We start from the raw sequence: 19,235 nt of genomic DNA, 5'->3' as shown, positions 1-19,235 counted from the left end.
GCTCAGGATTAACTGTAACCTGTGGAACTTGTTTAACTTGCTTACTTATGTAATCTCTGTAAATAGTCTGTTTGTAATATGTAATGCTGGTATTATGTAATGCTGTATCTGCTTACCCTTGGAGCTTTTCTTCCCGGGCCTCCGCTGAAAATGGACAGGCATCCAGTCGGACTATCCCGGTCAACAAATGTAAAATAAATAAAAACTGTGGAGCAATGTATAAGTGTGCTGCCGAGACTTAGGGAGGTAGGCTACTGTGTTGGCTTTGCCTTCAGGAGGGTGAATTGCAGTTGCATAGAGGCTTGGAAATGAGGTATTATTTAAGGAGATTTTTGAAAGTAGTGGAACAGTTCTGCAGTCTCAGGTTGGGAGGTTGGGTATTGTATGACTTTGCGTCTTCGTTGGGGAAGAGGGATTCCCCATGGCTGTTTTTACATGGGATATTTGTGATCAGAGCTTTGTTACTAGATCACAATTGCCTGTTGAGTTGTAGACGTTTAGTAGGCCAGATAGGGCACTGGTTTTGTCAGGATAGATAGAATCTTGTGAGCTAGGTTAATTTGCTGGTATTGTAGTTAGTTGGGGAACTCAAGCCAGTGTAAAGTATGTAGGGACAAGCAGTGGTGAGGTGGGGATTTTGCATTGGTTGCAAACCTGGCGATTTTGTTGTAGCGGGCGAACAATTTGTTTAGGTCAGTTTTATTTAGGATTCTTAGTACTGGGGATGCAGAGAGTAAAGTAGATAGGAGATGAGTTCTGGCTATGGCAATCCTAGAGTTAAAGTTTGGGTACCTTTTGCTGCGATAGAGGGTCCCTAGTTTTTTATGTACTTTAGAGATAGTTAGAGATATATGTTTTTTAAAGTTTAGTTGCTGGTCGATAGTAAGTCCTAGTAATTTAGTCTCAGGGACTGGGGAGATGAGGGTTTTGTTGACTGAGACTGTGGAGAAGGTGAGGTCAACAGACTTTGTTGGTAGGAATAACATAAGTTGTGTTTTCTTTGGGTTTAGTATTACTTGTGCATTATTTAGCCAATTTTCAATCTCTGTGAAGGATTTCTGTGATTTTTTTGGAGGAGTTGTAGATTGGATGCTGAGCAGATCAGGCTTGCGTCATCCATATTGGACTATTTGTGGTTGCTAAGTGAATTTAATTTGTAAAGATGTTAGAGGAGGGGACCAAGAATTGAGGCTTTGGGTACTCCCAAGTGTGACAGGGAGAGAGGGGGATAGGGAGTTGAGCCATTTGACAGACTCCAACCGGTTATTTAGGTATCTACTGAACTAGAGTAGGGTGGCACTGTTGATGTTGAGTTTTGAGAGGCAGATTAAGAGTTTATCATGGGAAACAGTAGCGAATGCTTTTCGTAAGTCTAAGAAGGTGGCAGAGACTAGACTGCCTTGGTTCCTGTGAGAATTAATACTGTTGGTGAAGTTGATTAGGGCTGTGGTGGTGCTATGTGATAGACGGAAACTGTGTTGGGTATTGGAGTGTAGGTTTTAAGAGAGAAGGTAGGTGAGGAGGTGGTGATGAATACACCTTTCCAGGACCTTTGATGGGGTGAGAGGATTGCTGTAGGTCAGTAGTTAGTGAGGTCAGAGGAGGAGCCGTCTTTGGGAAGGGGAATGATGAATGAGCTTTTCCGTAAGGATGGGACGGTGTTTTCAGTGATAGATCTTTTTATTAGGAAAGAGGTAGGGTAAGCTATGGTCTTGGATGCTAGTTGTAGGTATTCAGCAGGAAGGTTGTCTGCGGTGAGGGTGGTTGGTTTGAGTTTAGCTAAGAGTTTTTGGACTGTTGATACTGGTAGTGGTCTGAGTGAGAAGGGGGTGGAGTTTGTTTGGGCTTTAGGGGTTTGTGGGTTGGTGCTGGGTTTAGTTCCATTAATGAGTTGAAGTATAGAGGAGGTAAAGTAATTATTGAAACTGGTGGCTATGTCTAGGTTTGAATCCTCTATGTTTGGTGGGGTTGTAGTGGTTTTTCCAGACTGGAGGATTTTGTTCACTGCTGTCCAGAATTTTTGAGGGTGGTTGTTGTTGTGTTTCTTTTGTAGGGAGATGTAGTTGTTCTGTTTGTCTAACTTAATTTGTTTTTTTGTTTTGTTCTTGAGTTCAAAAAAAGCTTGTCTCGTTGTGGGTGTTTTATATTGGCGCCAGGTTCTTCAAGCTTTATCCCTGTCTCTAAGTAGGATCCTAGTGGATTTTTGTAGCCAGGATGCAGGGTTGCTACGGATTCTAATTGTCCTGATTGGGGCTAGCTGGTTCAGGGTATTTAGAAATGTGTTGTTGAAGTATTCAACAGTTTTGTCTAGAGGGAGTGTTTTGATGGGTGACCATTTGCAGAATTTTAAGGCTTCCAAAAAATGTTCTGTGGGGAAGTTTTTTTGGGGAGTGGGTTTGTAGTAGTGTGGGAGGGTTGCAAGGTTTGACTTTATGTCTAAGGATAAATGTGGGATTATGGTCACGAAGGGGAGTTGGGTAGTGTCCCACACTGTTGGATGTTGTTGGGCTAGTTAGTGAGGATCTAGTCTAATATGGATTCCCTTTTTGTGGATTTATCGATACGTGTGGGTTACTGAATGAGTTGGGTGAAGTTATTTAGGTTGGTGGGTGTTGGAGAGTTGATTGAGGTTCAGTCAATGTTGACATTGCCTAGTAGTAGTGTTTCTTGGGGGAGGGTCTGGAAAGCCCAGTGTAGTATTGACTCTACTAAGGGCAGTTTGTCACCTGGGGGGTATGTAGACCCCAGGTAGGTTTATTTGTTTGTGCTGGTTTAGGAGGAGTTTGGCAAATAAAGTTTCTGCATTTTTGAGGGTTGGACATTCTTTTTGTAAGGGCTGGATTTTTAGATTGGATTTGTAGAGTAAGGCAGTACCGCCACCTCTTTTGTGTGTTTTATCTTCCCTCAAGATGTTATATCCGGGTGGGGTTATGGAGTTATCTTTGATGTTAAGCTTAAGCCATGTTTCTTTAATAAGCATGATGTTGGGGTTATAAATGAAACAGTGGAGTGCAGTTCCTGTGTTTTGTTCATGATGCTGCGAATGTTCAGGTTGAGTATTAACAGGTTGGAGGGATTATGTTTAAGTGGGGGGTTGGAGTTTGATTTGTTAAAAGGGATTGTATTTGGGCCTGGGTTGGGGTGAATATGACCTCCAAGTAGTAAGTGGGTGGCTATGTTAGTAAAAGTTTTGAGATAAGAGTTTTATAAGAGAGCGGTATATAAGACTTGGCTTTTTTATGGCATGAGGGTTGTAGTGAATAGTTAATATTACATCTATTGTTCAGTTTCTGCTGTCCCTTAAACTTCATTCCTCCTCCAAAATGTTTTTCTGCATGTATTGTTCCCAAGTTTTAATTTTCTGTCTAATTTACTCCTACTCCTTTCTAAAGATCCCACTTCCTTTTATCTCTGTTACAATATTCATTACTTAAAGTATAGTTGGTTTAGATTTTGAGTTCCATTTTCTAGTAATTACTTTTTTGACAGCCACCAGAATTAGACTTTATAAGGCCTTACTATGCATAGGCAAGTCAAATCCTGCGTCCCAGGTCAGAAAATCACTTCTTTAGTTACACTCATTTGCTCACTACTATTTCTGACAGAGTAGGGAATTTTTAAAGTCTAATAAGCAAGAAAAGACTATGACCACTGCACAAAAAACACCAAAAATTCGAAAAAAGCACAGTAGGAGGGAGAATGAATATAATCCAAAGATATATTTATTGAAATAAGTTAATTCCACGACCACGCCAGAAAAAAGAAGACATAAACCATAAACGCTTTGTAAAATCAAATGCGCGTTTTCGTCTCATTAATTAGACTTCATCAGATGCGTAAAAAATCACGTTAGTAACACCATTTTTATATTTTCCATAAATTAAATAATTAGTTAATCAACCTATAGAAATCCTGTGTAATAAATACATTAAAGTAGTTTAAATTCATCTTTCCATTAAAAACTACGAAAGGGAACATCGTAAAAAAAAAGATTTTTTATGATGTTCCCTTTCATAGTTTTTAATGGAAAGATGACTTTAAACTACTTTAATGTATTTATTTCCCAGGATTTCTATAGGTTGATTAATTATTTAATTTATGGAGAGTATAAAAATGGTGTTACTAACGTGATTTTTTACACATCTGATGAAGTCTAATTAATGAGACGAAAATGCGCATTTGATTTTACAAAGCGTTTATGGTTTATGTCTTCTTTTTTCTGGCGTGGTCGTGGAATTAACTTATTTCAATAAATACATCTTTGGATTATATTCATTCTCCATCCTACTGCGCTTTTTTCAAATTTTTAAAGTATGCCAACTCATTACACTCAAAGAACATACGCTTACAAGTATCTCTTTCTTCCCCATTACACTGCCAACATTTGCCATCTACCGGAGGAAAAATTCTTTGCAGTCTGCTTGGGGTATAAAAGTGTCTATGCAAACATTCCAGGCAAAACTCCTAACTGTACTAGATTTTGTTGCATATTTGGGGACCATGCATATGTCCTGTCCTTGTTTGCGAATTGCATATCTGATCATTCTTTCCCATCTTTTTTGACTACTTCTGATTGATTCATACAGTTATCATCCAATATTTTATATGCCCTGCTAATTATTCTTTTTTAAACAGAAGCTTCTCGTCTAGATTCAATTAAGACTGAATCAGTGCAGGCCTTTCACTTAGGATTCCCCTATCCCTCTCTCTTTGTTTATACTCTGACATCAGTATCTGATAGGGAAAGCAGTCACTAGCCCGCAATCCAAATGTTTTCTTGACCTCTTCCCATTCTGTTACATTTTCCTCTGTAATTATTTTGTCCCAATACCATGGTTCCTTTGCCAGCTTCTTCTTTTAAATTCCAGCCCCCTCTTGCCTGTTCTGTGTACCCCTAATTACCATCATCTCTGTCAGCAGAATCTCCTTTCTCTTTTCCAGTGCTGGCTTAACTCTTAGTACTTTCTGTTACTTTAAGAATATAATATTCTGTATGACTATTACTATTCTCCTTAGAGATCTGTGTCCAACATCCCAGTCTCTCCTTATTTCTTGAATTTCTTCCCTGCTTCATCATCATCATCCCTTTTCAGTTTGAATTCTTGCTTACGGCTTGTGTTATGTGTAAGAGCCTTAACCATGTAGCTCTAAAGAATCCCTTCAGATCAGGCAATCCTAAACCTCGTTGTTCTATTGGGAGGGTAAACTTATCCCACTTGACTCTTGCTATCATCCCCTCACAGATAAAATCCTTCAACTCTTTATTGATTATTATCCACAGCTTCTCCTCCAGTTGATAAAAATATGCCTGATCTGTGTATAAAACTAAAGGGACTAAAAACAGTTGCACTGTGTGTTTCTTACTATCCATATCCATAGGCAAGAGCTTCCATTTTCTCAGTTTTTGTATTATCCTTTGTTTAATCTCTTCCCAAATATCATTAGCTGCCATAACCGAATCCCTTTTAATCCATACTTATGTATATACTTAATTTTATTATGTCCCCATAAATATGGGTATTGCTGAACCAATTCATATGTGGATATATAGTTTACAGCCATATCCTTTGTTTTATCTTCATAAATGTTATATCCCAAAAAACTCCGAACTGTCTCAGAATGTTCCACAACACTGAGATGTCCTTTTCTAGTTCCATTAGGCACAATAAGTATATTTGAATATTATGGAGAAAGAAGAAACAGTAAGCTAAAGGAGGAACAAAAACTTGACAGTAAGAAGAATATTATAGGCTAAGAAGGTCGAAGGAAGGTAGAGAAGAAGAGGGTAAAAGAAGATATGATTTGTGGTATCCATTTTGGTTTTTAACAGCCATTTTCCTTCCAGTTGTGTACTGCATTGTAATTGCTAGGAACAGTAAAAATATATTTTGTGGCTAAGAGAAGGTAGTCCACTTGGATAAGGAACTGAGTTGGGATGAAACATTATGAAACATTTGAATAGTTATGGAACCATTTCAGTGCACAGAATATCCAGGAATGCAGACAATGGGAACAAGCATTTTGTAGACACTTTAGACTAAATAGCAGAGCTGAAGACTGTGCTTCAAAATAGCCAGTGATAATGACATATGTCAGACAGTTATGGCTACAAATAATATCATAATACTTACAATACTTCATATCATGTTGCCATACATGAAAAGAGAAGCAGATTCCATAGGGTCAGCATTTGTAATTTTGGAATTTCTGTATTAAAATAATCTTGCTCATACTAGACCGGCCCAACACTGTCTTCCATTCCTTGTTATTTTATGGGACCTGCACAGAATAAAATATTTAACCTTGTTGGTGACTTGGCACACAAGTTGCTCAGCTCCACGTCTGTTAGTTGAATGTCAGCAATTTGAATTCCCCTCAGAAATAAATAAACAAATTAATTAGCAAAAGAGTAAATAAATATTATACCATGACCCCCCCAAAACGTGCACGCTGATTGGCCAGCGTGCCTGTTGTAAATCGAGTTATACTAATGGAAAAAGGTCGGGTCGCCCGGACTTTTTTCTATTAGTATAACTCGTTTTTTTAAAACACTGTCTCGCTATGTTAAATGGGTTTAACATAGCGAGACAGCTTTAAAATAAGCAACGGAGATCTCCGTTGCTTATTTTAAAGCTGTCTCGCTATGTTAAACCCATTTAACATAGCGAGACAGTGTTTTAAAAAAAAGCAACGGAGAAATCAAGATCTCCGTTGCTTTTTTTTTAGTGTTTCGCTATGTTAAATGAGTTTAACATAGCGAGACAGTTTTAAAATAAGCAACGGACATCTCTGTTGCTTATTTTAAAACTGTCTCGCTATGTTAAACTCATTTAACATAGCGAAACACTAAAAAAAGCAATGGAGATCTTGCTTTCTCCGTTGCTTTTGCCCACAGCTCTGATGTACAGCGCAGGCGCGCAGTACATCAGAACTGCCGCGGATGCCAGACATCTGCGGAAGGGCAGCAAACAGGCATTATACCATGCCATTATTTAAGAAAAGTAATAATTTCTTTTCTTAAATAATGTCATGGTATAATAGCAATAACCCACTTCTGGGTGTGGGTAATGCTAAATTTACCCACGGTTGGCTTTGTTTGGTCCTCGGGCTCGCCTCGGGACCAAACCACGCCAACCGTGGGTAAATTTAGCATTACCCACACCCAGGCGTGGGTTATTGCTATAGTAAAACATTTTCAAAATAAATTAAACTCAAGGTTTCCACAAGGATTCCATACATTCCCTTCATTAATATAATTGGATGTAGATTCTGTGCACCTCAAAATTGGGGACGGTCCTTCTCCTAAAATACATTTGCATGCAGCTAGAAAGTAGCTGTGATTTTCTCACCAGTGATATAATATCTTGAGCACAGCCTTCTTAACTGTTCATCTTCAATGACTACTGCAAACAAAATCCAACACCCTGAGTGTGTATAGCAAAAGAACTGATTTATTGTTAACCAAACCGGTTTCAGTAGTTAGCTTTCTTCAGTGGTATGGTCAGAATGATTAGACAGTCCTTATTTATACATTATTCAAATGAAGCATATGACATCATTTCCTGTTTAGATTAATATTTAACTAAGACATTAATCTAATACATGACCAGAAAATATACATAAAAATAAAATAAAACAGTGGAAAAAGTGTAATCCACAATAAACCATCATAATGAGAAACCCACAAATATTCCAAAATTATACTATTGATAGCATATTAAATGATAATGATAAATATATCAGACCAGTGAAAATTATTATAAAATGGAATTTGAAACTAGAAATGTTTATAACTATAGTAGAAAATGGTAACAAGTGAATTATAACTTATCATTGAGGCCCAGTGGAAACAAACCACCCAATTTGATTATCCATTTAGTTTCTTTGCTGTTTAACAGTTTATGCCATCCAGTTTTGAATGCTCTGTGACCAACAATCTTATCAATACAAATGAAAGAGAACTGAGCTGTCTTGTGTACAACAGTATGTCTGTACAAAGCGTTGGTAGTCTGTTTTATTTTATTTTTATGTATATTTTCTGGTCATGTATTAGATTAATGTCTTAGTTAAATATTAATCTAAACAGGAAATGATGTCATATGCTTAATTTGAATAATGTATAAATAAGGACTGTCTAATCATTCTGACCATACCACTGAAGAAAGCTAACTGCTGAAACCGGTTTGGTTAACAATAAATCAGTTCTTTTGCTATACACACTCAGGGTGCTGGATTTTGTTTGCAGTATTCAAGGTTGGTTTATCTGTGCATCAACCGTACGTGCTAGCCTGCTCTTCTGTACTTGTTCCTTGTTGCTGGCTGTTGGTACCTGAGGGTGAAGCGCTGAGACAGTGGATTCAGTATTTTTGGTGAGGATTCTTTCCCCCAGTCTTGTGGAGCTACACGAGTATAACCATCTGTGATTCTTTAGACCAGTGGAGTTTATTCAATCGTTTTATATTGTAGGAATTTTTATTTTTTTGCTTATTTAACAATTTTTTTGCCATGTTGTGCTTTGGTATAGCGTTTTCAACGCATACACAGTAGTCGGGCGCCATTTTGGGTTCATTTTGGTCATCGCTTCAACCTACCACTTGGATTATCATTATTTTGCTTATTTAACATTTTTTTGCTATGTTGTGCTTTGGTATAGCGTTTTTAATGCATACACAGTAGTCGGGCGCCATTTCGGATTCATCTTGGTCGTCGCTTCAATCTATCGCTTGGATTATCATTATTTTACAATGTTTATCCTGTTTTTCTAACTAAACTAAAAAGACTAACTAAAAAGACCTTCAGGATCACTTGGTTGGGATTTGTTTTGGATATATTGGTCGCAACATCGTCTAATTGATGTCTACATCGCCTCGAAGGATACAAGTACTGTTTTTTGGTGTTTATTTCACATTCTTTGTTAATGCAACATCTGGCAGGACAATTTACATGACATTTTATCATCTGGAGGGAATGTGACTATTATTTTATAACGCGCATTCAATAATACCCTTTGGATTACTCTTTTGTGATTTGTTTGGGACATACTTGTTGCAATATTATCTATTAGATGTCAACATTATTTCGAAGGATACAAGTACTGTCTTTTGACTTTATTTATCTTATATTTTTTTTTTAAATATTTTGTGTGACCAATTTCATTACATCCTATTGTATGGAGGGAATGTGATTCATCATATTGTCTGTAATCGTTGAACCAGAATTGTGTATACTGATGGTAACATCTATGTATGTGCTATATAGGGAATATTACAGCTTGGGCCACTGTTTGACCAGACTGGGCAGTTACAGATAGCGCTTTATATTTGAACATTGGTGGTGCACTATTTGTGTAACTTTGACCATCTTTTGTCAAACAAGTTATTGTTTCCAGCTTATTCTTTAGACATTAAGCATAACATATGTAAGCATCTATGTAAATTAAGTCAGCAGGATATTACCTTTTGTCTTTTATGTCTAGGAAATACTATCATTTATTATAATTGGTCCTAGTTTGAACTTGAAACTTTATTCCTAGGATACAAGCATTTTCATTTGGTATTTAACCATTATCTACATGTGCTTTGGCTTGATATTAAGACCAACTTATGAGATGCATTCAATGAATAATTTATAAGTCTTTGTGTATCCTGCTTTATTTCTACATTAATACTCAGAGTTCACTGTGTAAGCCTTTGGTATTTTGAATCAATATATTTATATCGGCTTTGTTAACATGTTATAGCTAAGGGTCAGGTTGATTAACCATTGCAGGCCATTGTTTGGATAAGTCTTCTCAAATTATCTGCTAGTGTTCAGACGGACACAGTACAACTATAGCAAATGCCTGTATAACAATGTTAAACCTTTCTTTTTGGATAAGATATATATATATACATTATGTAACACCATATAATTTGGTGATATTTAGCCCATATCTTTGGTTACATGTTCAGCTTCTTTTGAAAAGTTAGTTGAGTATATCAAAATAGTAGTGTTTGCTTGGTGATTTTTATCACATTATTGCAAGACAGATTACTGTTTAATACTCATCAGGCATAGGAGATATCTAACCCTTATTTCTGGTTACATGTTTAACATCTTTTGAAAGTTAGTTGAGTACATCAAAATAACAGCATTTGCTTGTTGATTTCTATCATATAATTGCAGGATAGATTACGGTTTGATTTTCATCAGGCATATGTCTATTTGAAGCACATTTTCAGTAGATCAGGTTTTTCTAATATTTTTTGCATAAAACCATGGTTAGGTGTCACATTCTAGTCCTTGCTGCTTTATCATAGAGGCATTTACATATTGATCAAGTATTTTCTGCTCCAGTATTGATCACAGTGTGTAACCATTTGGATTTCACCACTTGGTTATATATCATTATTTGGTCTGTCTGCATCTCATTACCCAGTATTAATATTGGATTAATCAAGACTATTTTCTTTGAGTCTTTTTTTTTGGAGGTTGCTTCGGTTGTATAACAATTGATTATTTTTGTACCAATACTAATCTGACATTAACACATCACATTTGGTCTTCACATACGTACAATCTATTGTCATGGATCTTAATGATATGGTACATGGACTATACGCAGATAAAGATGACATTCATATATTTGGGAGTGATTCGAATAATATATCTGCTGCAAGTGGTACGTCTGATCCAGTTGACGATTGTAGTATGTTATTCACTCAATTTGGTAAAAAAATTAAAACATTACATTCTAACATCTGGCACTTCAGATTATTTAAGGCATACCAACATCAGAATATAGCCCCGAGGGGTCTTAGAACTAAATTACAGCCTTTGGTTGGTCAACCGGATGACCTATTAATCAAGGAGTGGAATGTTGCACAACAGGATTCAGCCATGATGTTTGTCAACATTTTGTCCTCATTTTATGATAGGACTATTCAAACCAATATTTGTGATGTGCAAGAAATGTGTAAAAAATTAAAGTTATATGAAAATCAACCGAGCTTTCAAGAATCACTTAGTAAGTTATCTAAGGATCTTTCAGCCTCTGAAAAAACTCTCAAAGAAAAGAAATTAAAGAAATTTACTAGAGATATAGAAGATTATAGAAGGGGGAAACCCTTTGAATTATACAAAGGGGTAAGATTTGTAGAGGGCACCAAAAACTATACACACACACGACAAAAGCGGCCCAGATCAATACTTAAAAGGGGTACATCACCCAACAGGAGTTCGGGAGAAGAATCATCTACTACGGATACTGAATCCACTAATATGTCGGATTCTCCCACTCCAAAAAGGGTACGCAATGCTGATCACCCTTTAGGCACAGACACGGGGGGGGGGGAACGGAAGCATAAGAACGCTAGAGGAATTGTTTCTGTCAATAGTGAAATGAACATAGACTGTTCTAATGTGCATAACATTTCTGAATATGTATTAACACCCATGGAAGAGCTTTTGCTGAATAAAGGTCTAGGTTTTATTCCTGGTTTCTTTGTTGATGAAAGCACATTTGCATCAGATGTTATGGATTTTTGTAGAAGACTGAATTTGAAAATATTTTTTGATCAACAGGATTTAACTCAAAGATCCACTGAATTTCGATTCCTACCTTCCACGTTTTGTCCTCCAATGGACAAACATGTAGCCATATTCCAGAATGCTGTTCTCAAAGATCTACACCACCAGTTGGGTACAGGAAACATTATCAGAAATAATTTAAATGCTCAGGAACAACAGGCACTTACCAATCTTAGAAAAAATACAGATATCACTATTCTTCCTGCTGATAAGGGTGGGGCCATTGTGGTTATGAATTCCAGTTATTACTGGGCTGAAGGTAAAAACAAGTGTCAAATACCCAGCATTATCTACATATGTCCATTGACCCAACACCTAAATTCAAACAGGAGATAGACAACTTTTTACAGCTTGCTGTTGAGTAGGGCATTATCAGTGCTAAAACGAAATTTCATCTCAGTGTTCAGGATCCAGTTAAACAATACTTGTATCTTTTGCCCAAAATCCATAAATCCCTCTCTACACCTCCTGGTAGACCTATTGTTTCAGGCATTGGATCATTGACAGAACCTTTATCAGTTTTCCTGATTCAATATCTAAAGCCCCTGTTGTCACATGTACGGGCTAGACTACAGGACACTACTGAATTTCTGCAGACTGTCTCTGAATCACAACTGGAAGCCGATTGGATTATGTGTACACTAGATGTAACATCATTATATACTAGCATACCACATTGGGTAGGTCTATTGGCATTGGAATATTGGCTACTTAAGACCAACCTCTACAGTCCAGGATTTAATACTTTACTCATCTGTATGGCTGAACACGTTCTAACCAAGAATGTGTTCTATTTTCAAGATCAATGCTACTGGCAAATTCAGGGCACGGCGATGGGTGCCTCTTTTGCACCTATCTATGCAGATCTCTTCATGGGATATGTGGAAGACCAGATCATATATAATGAAACACACAATCTATATTTGCCTGAAATGGATATTTGGAGATGGCACCTGGACGACTGTTGGTTGGTTTGGAAAGGGGGAGTTGAGTATCTTATGGAATTTGTGGAATATTTGAATAGCAATAAATGGGGTGTTAGTTTTACAGTAAGCTATGACACACACCAAATTGATTTTTTGGATGTCCACCTGAGCAAGGAAGTGGATAATACTCTTCGTACCACTGTGCATAGAAAATATCCACAATATAACAGCCTTCTACATGCCTCTAGCCTCCACCCTAAACACATTATAAGAAATATTCCAAAATCTCAATTTATCAGAATTAAGAGAATATGTTCATCTCATGTAGACCTTCAGCATTGTCAGAATGACTTTTCGAACAGATTCATACAGCAAGGGTATAACAAAATGGATGTCCAGTCTGCAGCTAGTATGACCAACAATTTATCGAGGGATAGCTTATTGGGCTATAAAGATAGGACGGCTCAGTCCTCAGGTCAGCTACTTAGATTAGTAACCACTTTTGGCAGGAACACCTACCAATTACAAGACATTATCAGTCAACATTGGAATATACTGCAAACAAATACACATCTTGGCAAGTGGTTAGACGAGAGATGTCTTCACTCTTATCGTAAAGGCAAAACTTTAGGATCACATTTCTCACATTACAAAAGAATCACATCTCAGGATGTCTGCATGACCCAGATGACTATGTCATGGGATAGATTAATTCGTTGTCATCCTTGTGGTCACTGTTCTTTTTGTAAATATATATTTACAACAAAGGAATTTATTAGCAAGAATACAGGCAGGATATTTAACATTAATCATTTTGCCAATTGCAGCACGGACTGGGTGATCTATTTGGCCACATGTACATGTTGGGCATTCTATATTCGTCAAACTTCTAGACAGCTGCATATTCGTATTTCTGAGCATTTAGGTGACATTAGAAATGCCAGGACTACCAACGCTTTGTGCAAACATACTGTTGTACACAAGACAGCTCAGTTCTCTTTCATTTGTATTGATAAGATTGTTGGTCACAGAGCATTCAAAACTGGATGGCATAAACTGTTAAACAGCAAAGAAACTAAATGGATAATCAAATTGGGTGGTTTGTTTCCACCGGGCCTCAATGATAAGTTATAAATTACTTGTTACCATTTTCTACTATGGTTATAAACATTTCTAGTTTCAAATTCCATTTTATAATAATTTTCACTGGTCTGATATACTTATCATTATCATTTAATATGCTATCAATAGTATAATTTTGGAATATTTGTGGGTTTCTCATTATGATGGTTTATTGTGGATTACACTTTTTCCACTGTTTTATTTTATTTTTATGTATATTTTCTGGTCATGTATTAGATTAATGTCTTAGTTAAATATTAATCTAAACAGGAAATGATGTCATATGCTTCATTTGAATAATGTATAAATAAGGACTGTCTAATCATTCTGACCATACCACTGAAGAAAGCTAACTGCTGAAACCGGTTTGGTTAACAATAAATCAGTTCTTTTGCTATACACACTCAGGGTGCTGGATTTTGTTTGCAGTATTCAAGGTTGGTTTATCTGTGCATCAACCGTACGTGCCAGCCTGCTCTTCTGTACTTCATCTTCAATGCCACCTGCAGGGCTTCACCTGACTGTTGAGGGTACGATATACAAGTCATGGGGTATGCTTTTGACAGCATTCTGTTGTATAAACCACAAAAATTATCTGCAAAATCCACCTGTCTGAAGTAGTCTATTGCCAGTGTGTATAATTGGCAAATTGCCTTTGAAGTTTTTACTTTCACCTAGCTGATTGTTGATTATTTGACACGACTCCCTCAAATCATGAGTCTGGGACTAAGACTGACCAGACACCGTGATGGTCCTCTTTTCTGATTCACAAGCAAAGAATCTATAATTGCTGAATGAAAAATATTAAAAGCCACAAAGAGAATGAGGGGGAAAAACGTGTTTTTGCAGGGGGCAAACCTTGTGCACCTTCCATGTGAATGGGCTTTGCCCCTACATTCCCTTTGCTTAACTATATACTGGGTTCATGGTTGCACAGTCATGAAGGAAGAGCAAACCCCTTACAAATAAAATAGCAGTTATTGCACTGCATTTCACGTCAATGAAAATAAATCTAAAATATGCAAAATAAGAATGATAACTTAAGAAATCACAAAACACAGCAGTGCAACAATATATAATTTTATCAGAATGCTAAGGTCAGATGTCATAGCCAGCATAAATAGTACTAATGGCTTCAGTAACTGAGTGAGCAGGAGGAGCTTGATAACCTTGTTTTACTTTTACTGCATAAACAGTACTAACGGCTTCAGTAACTGAGTGAGCAGGAGGAGCTTGATATCCCTGTTTTACTTTTACTGTATAAATAGTACTAACGGCTTCAGTAACTGAGTGAGCAGGAGGAGCTTGATAACCCTGTTTTACTTTTACTGTATAAATAGTACTAACGGCTTCAGTAACTGAGTGAGCAGGAGGAGCTTGATAGCCCTGTTTTACTTTTACTGTATAAATAGTACTAACGGCTAAAGTAACTGAGTGAGCAGGAGGAGCTTGATAACCCTGTTTTACTTTTACTGTATAAATAGTACTAACGGCTTCAGTAACTGAGTGAGCAGGAGGTGCTTGATATCCCTGTTTTACTTTTACTGTATAAATAGTACTAACGGCTTCAGTAACTGAGTGAGCAGGAGGAGCTTGATAACCTTGTTTTACTTTTACTGTATAAATAGTACTAACGGCTTCAGTAACTGAGTGAGCAGGAGGAGCTTGATAACCTTGTTTTACTTTTACTGTATAAATAGTACTAACGGCTTCAGTAACTGAGTGAGCAGGAGGAGCTTGATAACCCTGTTTTACTTTTACTGCATAAATAGTACTAACGGCTTCAGTAACTGAGTGAGCAGGAGGAGCTTGATAACCCTGTTTTACTTTTACTGCATAAATAGTAGTAAGGACTTCAGTAACTGAGTGAGCAGGAGGAGCTTAATAACCCTATCTTACTTTTACTGTACTCAGTTACTTGGAGCTCACCAACATATTACACGTTGCCATGGCTTTCTCTATGGATGCCACTGGCTTTTCCTCTCAGCACTCTTTTGTTCATGGACCAATTTACTTTGCACTTCATAGAGCTACCATTCCCTAGTTTTTTTTTCTATTGATTGTGTCAGAGGCCTTTCTGGGGCTGAAGTGACTTTGCTCACCTAGGGTACAACCTTTCAGTTTGTTATTCCCATACTTCAAAAAAACTGTGCTTCATATGTGAAACAAAGGGAGGAAATTTACTTAAAGAAATGCTGACTTGATGCGATTTCCAAAACTTGCTGTGCCTTCCTATGCCTCAGGATTTATAAATTTATAGCCTTCCTTTTACTGTGTTTGTATAAATGCACCTGTAGTGTAGCACTCAGAATTACCTAGCGTAGGCATGTAGAATAGGAACCTACTGGTGGACGAAGACTGAACGCTCAAGCTTCAACTCGCTGATGATCAAGAGATCCTCCATAGGAGATAACTGTTAGTGAGTTGTGCCAGAAGTGATTCTCTTTTGGGGGAAAGTTCCCACTTTGTCAAGTTGGTGCGACCATGGAGTTGGTATATATAAATTTAGGGGGTGCAGGGGGGCTTCACCTTCCCCTACAAAAACACTTTCAAAAGTGTTTTTCCACAAGTTATTTTTGGCAGATTGAGTTAATATAGTCTGATCTTCAGTGTATTCACTTTCGTCCACTCATAGTGAAAGCATGTAGAGCAGCTGCCAGCATTCATGTTAGCCTTTTCTTGTCTACAATATGTTAGTGGATTTAAGTTCTTGTTGTTGGACAGAATGCTTTCTATGTAGAAAACAGCAGAAGTGTAACAATGTTTTGTGATTCATCTTGTTGTTTTACTTTTGTATACACTTTAGTCTTAATAACAAAGCTTCTATGTTCACGCATACATTTCTGTCACTGTATGTTGTCCTGTTTATGTAAACATATATTTTTCTATAAATATTTTTAAAAATTAAGTTGAAAGGGTCACAGTATTGTTTTCTGTTTTAGTATGACTACATTTGATGGTAATAAAAGAAACAGATTGTGATGTTCCTCCGGACTGCATGTATGGATAGCAAGGAAGTGCTTAGAAATCACAGCAGAAATTCTCCATGCTTTTGGCAATCACATATGTAAGTCTCATTATCTGTGAGGAAAACACATTTTTTGTTACTATTTTTTTAACAAGAAACAGCTGTATTATATTATCATGTATGACACAGGCAAACTTGCATTTATATAAAAGAAAAAAAAACATAGTGACACAATCTCAGTTGCAAACATTATACATTACAAACCGTGCGACACAACTGTAGCTGCAGACATTATACATGACTTATAGTATATCTAGTTATTGTCAGTCAGCCATTACATAGCTCATTCAAGTCATGCCTTCTTTTAAACCCTGTTCCTCTTTTGCATGTATTGAGCCTACATTTCCCATTTTTCCTATGTAATTTGCTCCTACCCTTTTCTAAAGATCCCAGTTCCAGTTGTTTTATCTCTGTTACCATCTTTACTACTTTTACTAAAGTTGCTTTAGATGTTGATTTCCATTTTCTAGTAATTGTTTTTTGGGCAGCCATCGTAATTAGACTCAGCAAGGCCTTACTATGTCTAGGTAATTCCAATTCTGTATCACAGCTCAAAAAATAATTTCCCTAGTTATTCCAGTTTGCTCACCCGGCATCTCTGACAGAGCAGTCTGCAGGGAATCTTTAAAGACTGCCAACTCATTGCACTCCCAGAAAATATGTTCCCAGTTACCTCTTTCTTTCTCATCACACCTCTAATATTTGTTGTCTACCTGAGGAAAAATTATTTTGGAGTCTTCTTAGGGTATAAAAATACCCATGTCAACTCTTCCAGGCAAGGATCCTAAATTTTCTAGATTTTGTTGCATATTTGAGAGACGTATATCCCCTTATTGTTTCTTTGTAAAATGCTTATCCAGGCTCTCTTTCCAATCCTTCTTAATCTCCTCTGATTGATTCTTATAATTATCATGCAATATTTTATATGCTGTATTAATTATTCCTTTCTTAATGGCAACTTCTGTCCTAGACTCTACTAAAACTCTACCAGTGCTAGTCTTTCGTTTAGGACCCATCTATTTCTTTCTGTTTGCCTCTACTCTGATATCAATCCTTGATAGGGAAGGTGATCTCTAACCTGCAGTCCAGATAAATTCTTGTTGTCTTCCCATTCGATTACCTTTCCCTCTCTAGTTATTTGCTCCCAATACCTTGATTCCTTTGCCAATTTTCTCCAGTATATTCCTACCTTCTCTTGCCTATTGTCTGTATCCTTAATCCTTTCTGCATTCCCATGTTGTCTTACTTCTTACAAGACCTTTTTTCTACTTTATGAATATAATATTCTGTCTGATTATTGTTGTTCTTCTTAAAGGCCTGCATCCAAAATCCCAGTCTCTTCCTGTTACTTGAGATTTCCTCTGTTTCATCATCATCATCTCTTTCCACTTTGAATTATAATTTTAGGAGTATTAACTGTGTTGCTCTGAAATACCCCTTCATCTCAGGTAACTCCAATCTGCCCTGTTGTATTGGAAGAATAAACACAGAAAACTAACAGCAAAGAACAAACTGGGTAAAACGGCAACTGAACGGCTTAAAGTCCACTTAATCCACCACAACAGATTATATGATAAACCAAAACAAGATTTAATATAAGCGCTTTTGCTGGAAAAATGTTCCAGCTTCTTCAGACTACAAACAGTAAAATACTTAGAAAAAAACAACTTTTAAAACAATTCAAAAAACAAACTGCCAATAGAGTTTGTTACCCCTCCTGATGTCATACACAAGCATTTAAGAATTAAAGCTACAGGGGGTTATTCAAACTTAAAACACACTAGGATGCTTAAGCAACCTCACAGCACCATCATTAAAGAAAATAAAGAATTTTTTTTAAAAATAATAACGACAGTACTGAATTTGTGTACTATAAATAACACCTTAAAATTATATCCTTTACATACTTAATTTTAAGGTGTTATTTATAGTACACAGATTCAGTGTTGTATTTTAATCAAGAACTATGTGGAACAGATTGCTATGCTTAGAAATGATTTAATAACACTAGAACAAAATATCGTTGCTGCAGATGAATATGATAGATACAGATTTGAATATGCACGCATATTCAGCAGCATTGAAGCTAGTCTTTGTAAGAATGTTGAAACTAAAAAGAAGAAAATAATTAGAGACATGAATGAGTATTTGAAAGGTTCTGCCTATCCAGCCCCTCCATCTAGCACTAACACCAGTCTCAATGGGGTTGGTTTGAGTCATATTGGGCAGACTAATGTTGATGAAAGTAATCATAATGAGCCCATGAATGGTACGGTTCAATGATGGTAGCCCATGGGTTCGCCGTAGTGAACGAATCAGGAATAATCAGCAATGACAGGTGCCTCAATATGTTCACCAAACGGAAGGCAGTACTCCTGCTGGTCATAGTAATAACTCTAATCACAATAATAACCCCAATCAGGGTTTTTGGTTGAACAGCGAAGTGCAACAACAACAATTTTAGAACCGGCACACCAACATCAGGAGGCAGGGCCAGAACAGGAAGTGGCAGAATCGGAGGAGGAGATAAGAGGGATTTCGCCACATGTCCTGGTAAGCACCGAGGGGGACTTTAAAATTTTCAACTTTAG

At 36.9% G+C, this 19,235-nt stretch overlaps 1 protein-coding gene across 3 annotated transcripts in view; it reads left to right on the top strand.

Annotated features, from left to right (window-relative positions):
• The window catches only part of LOC122788251 (protein orai-2), a 229,759-nt gene that overhangs the window by 58,810 nt on the left and 151,714 nt on the right, over positions 1–19,235 (top strand). Inside the window, exon 2 of one of the 3 annotated variants that reach the window (XM_044055296.1) lies at positions 16,559–16,683. The exons of the other annotated variants lie outside the window; for them this stretch is intronic. Coding sequence (XP_043911231.1) covers positions 16,663–16,683 — 21 coding nt within the window. The 5' untranslated portion in view covers positions 16,559–16,662. The remainder of the gene's footprint in view (positions 1–16,558; positions 16,684–19,235) is intronic. 3 annotated transcript variants of the gene reach the window in all.

The sequence above is a fragment of the Protopterus annectens genome, chromosome 13.part0 (genome assembly GCF_019279795.1).
Source record: "Protopterus annectens isolate FY-2018-M chromosome 13.part0, PAN1.0, whole genome shotgun sequence".
Classification (NCBI taxonomy): domain Eukaryota; kingdom Metazoa; phylum Chordata; order Ceratodontiformes; family Protopteridae; genus Protopterus; species Protopterus annectens.
The sequence above is the reverse complement of the archived record's forward strand: the minus strand, read 5'-3'. Positions and strand labels throughout refer to the sequence as shown.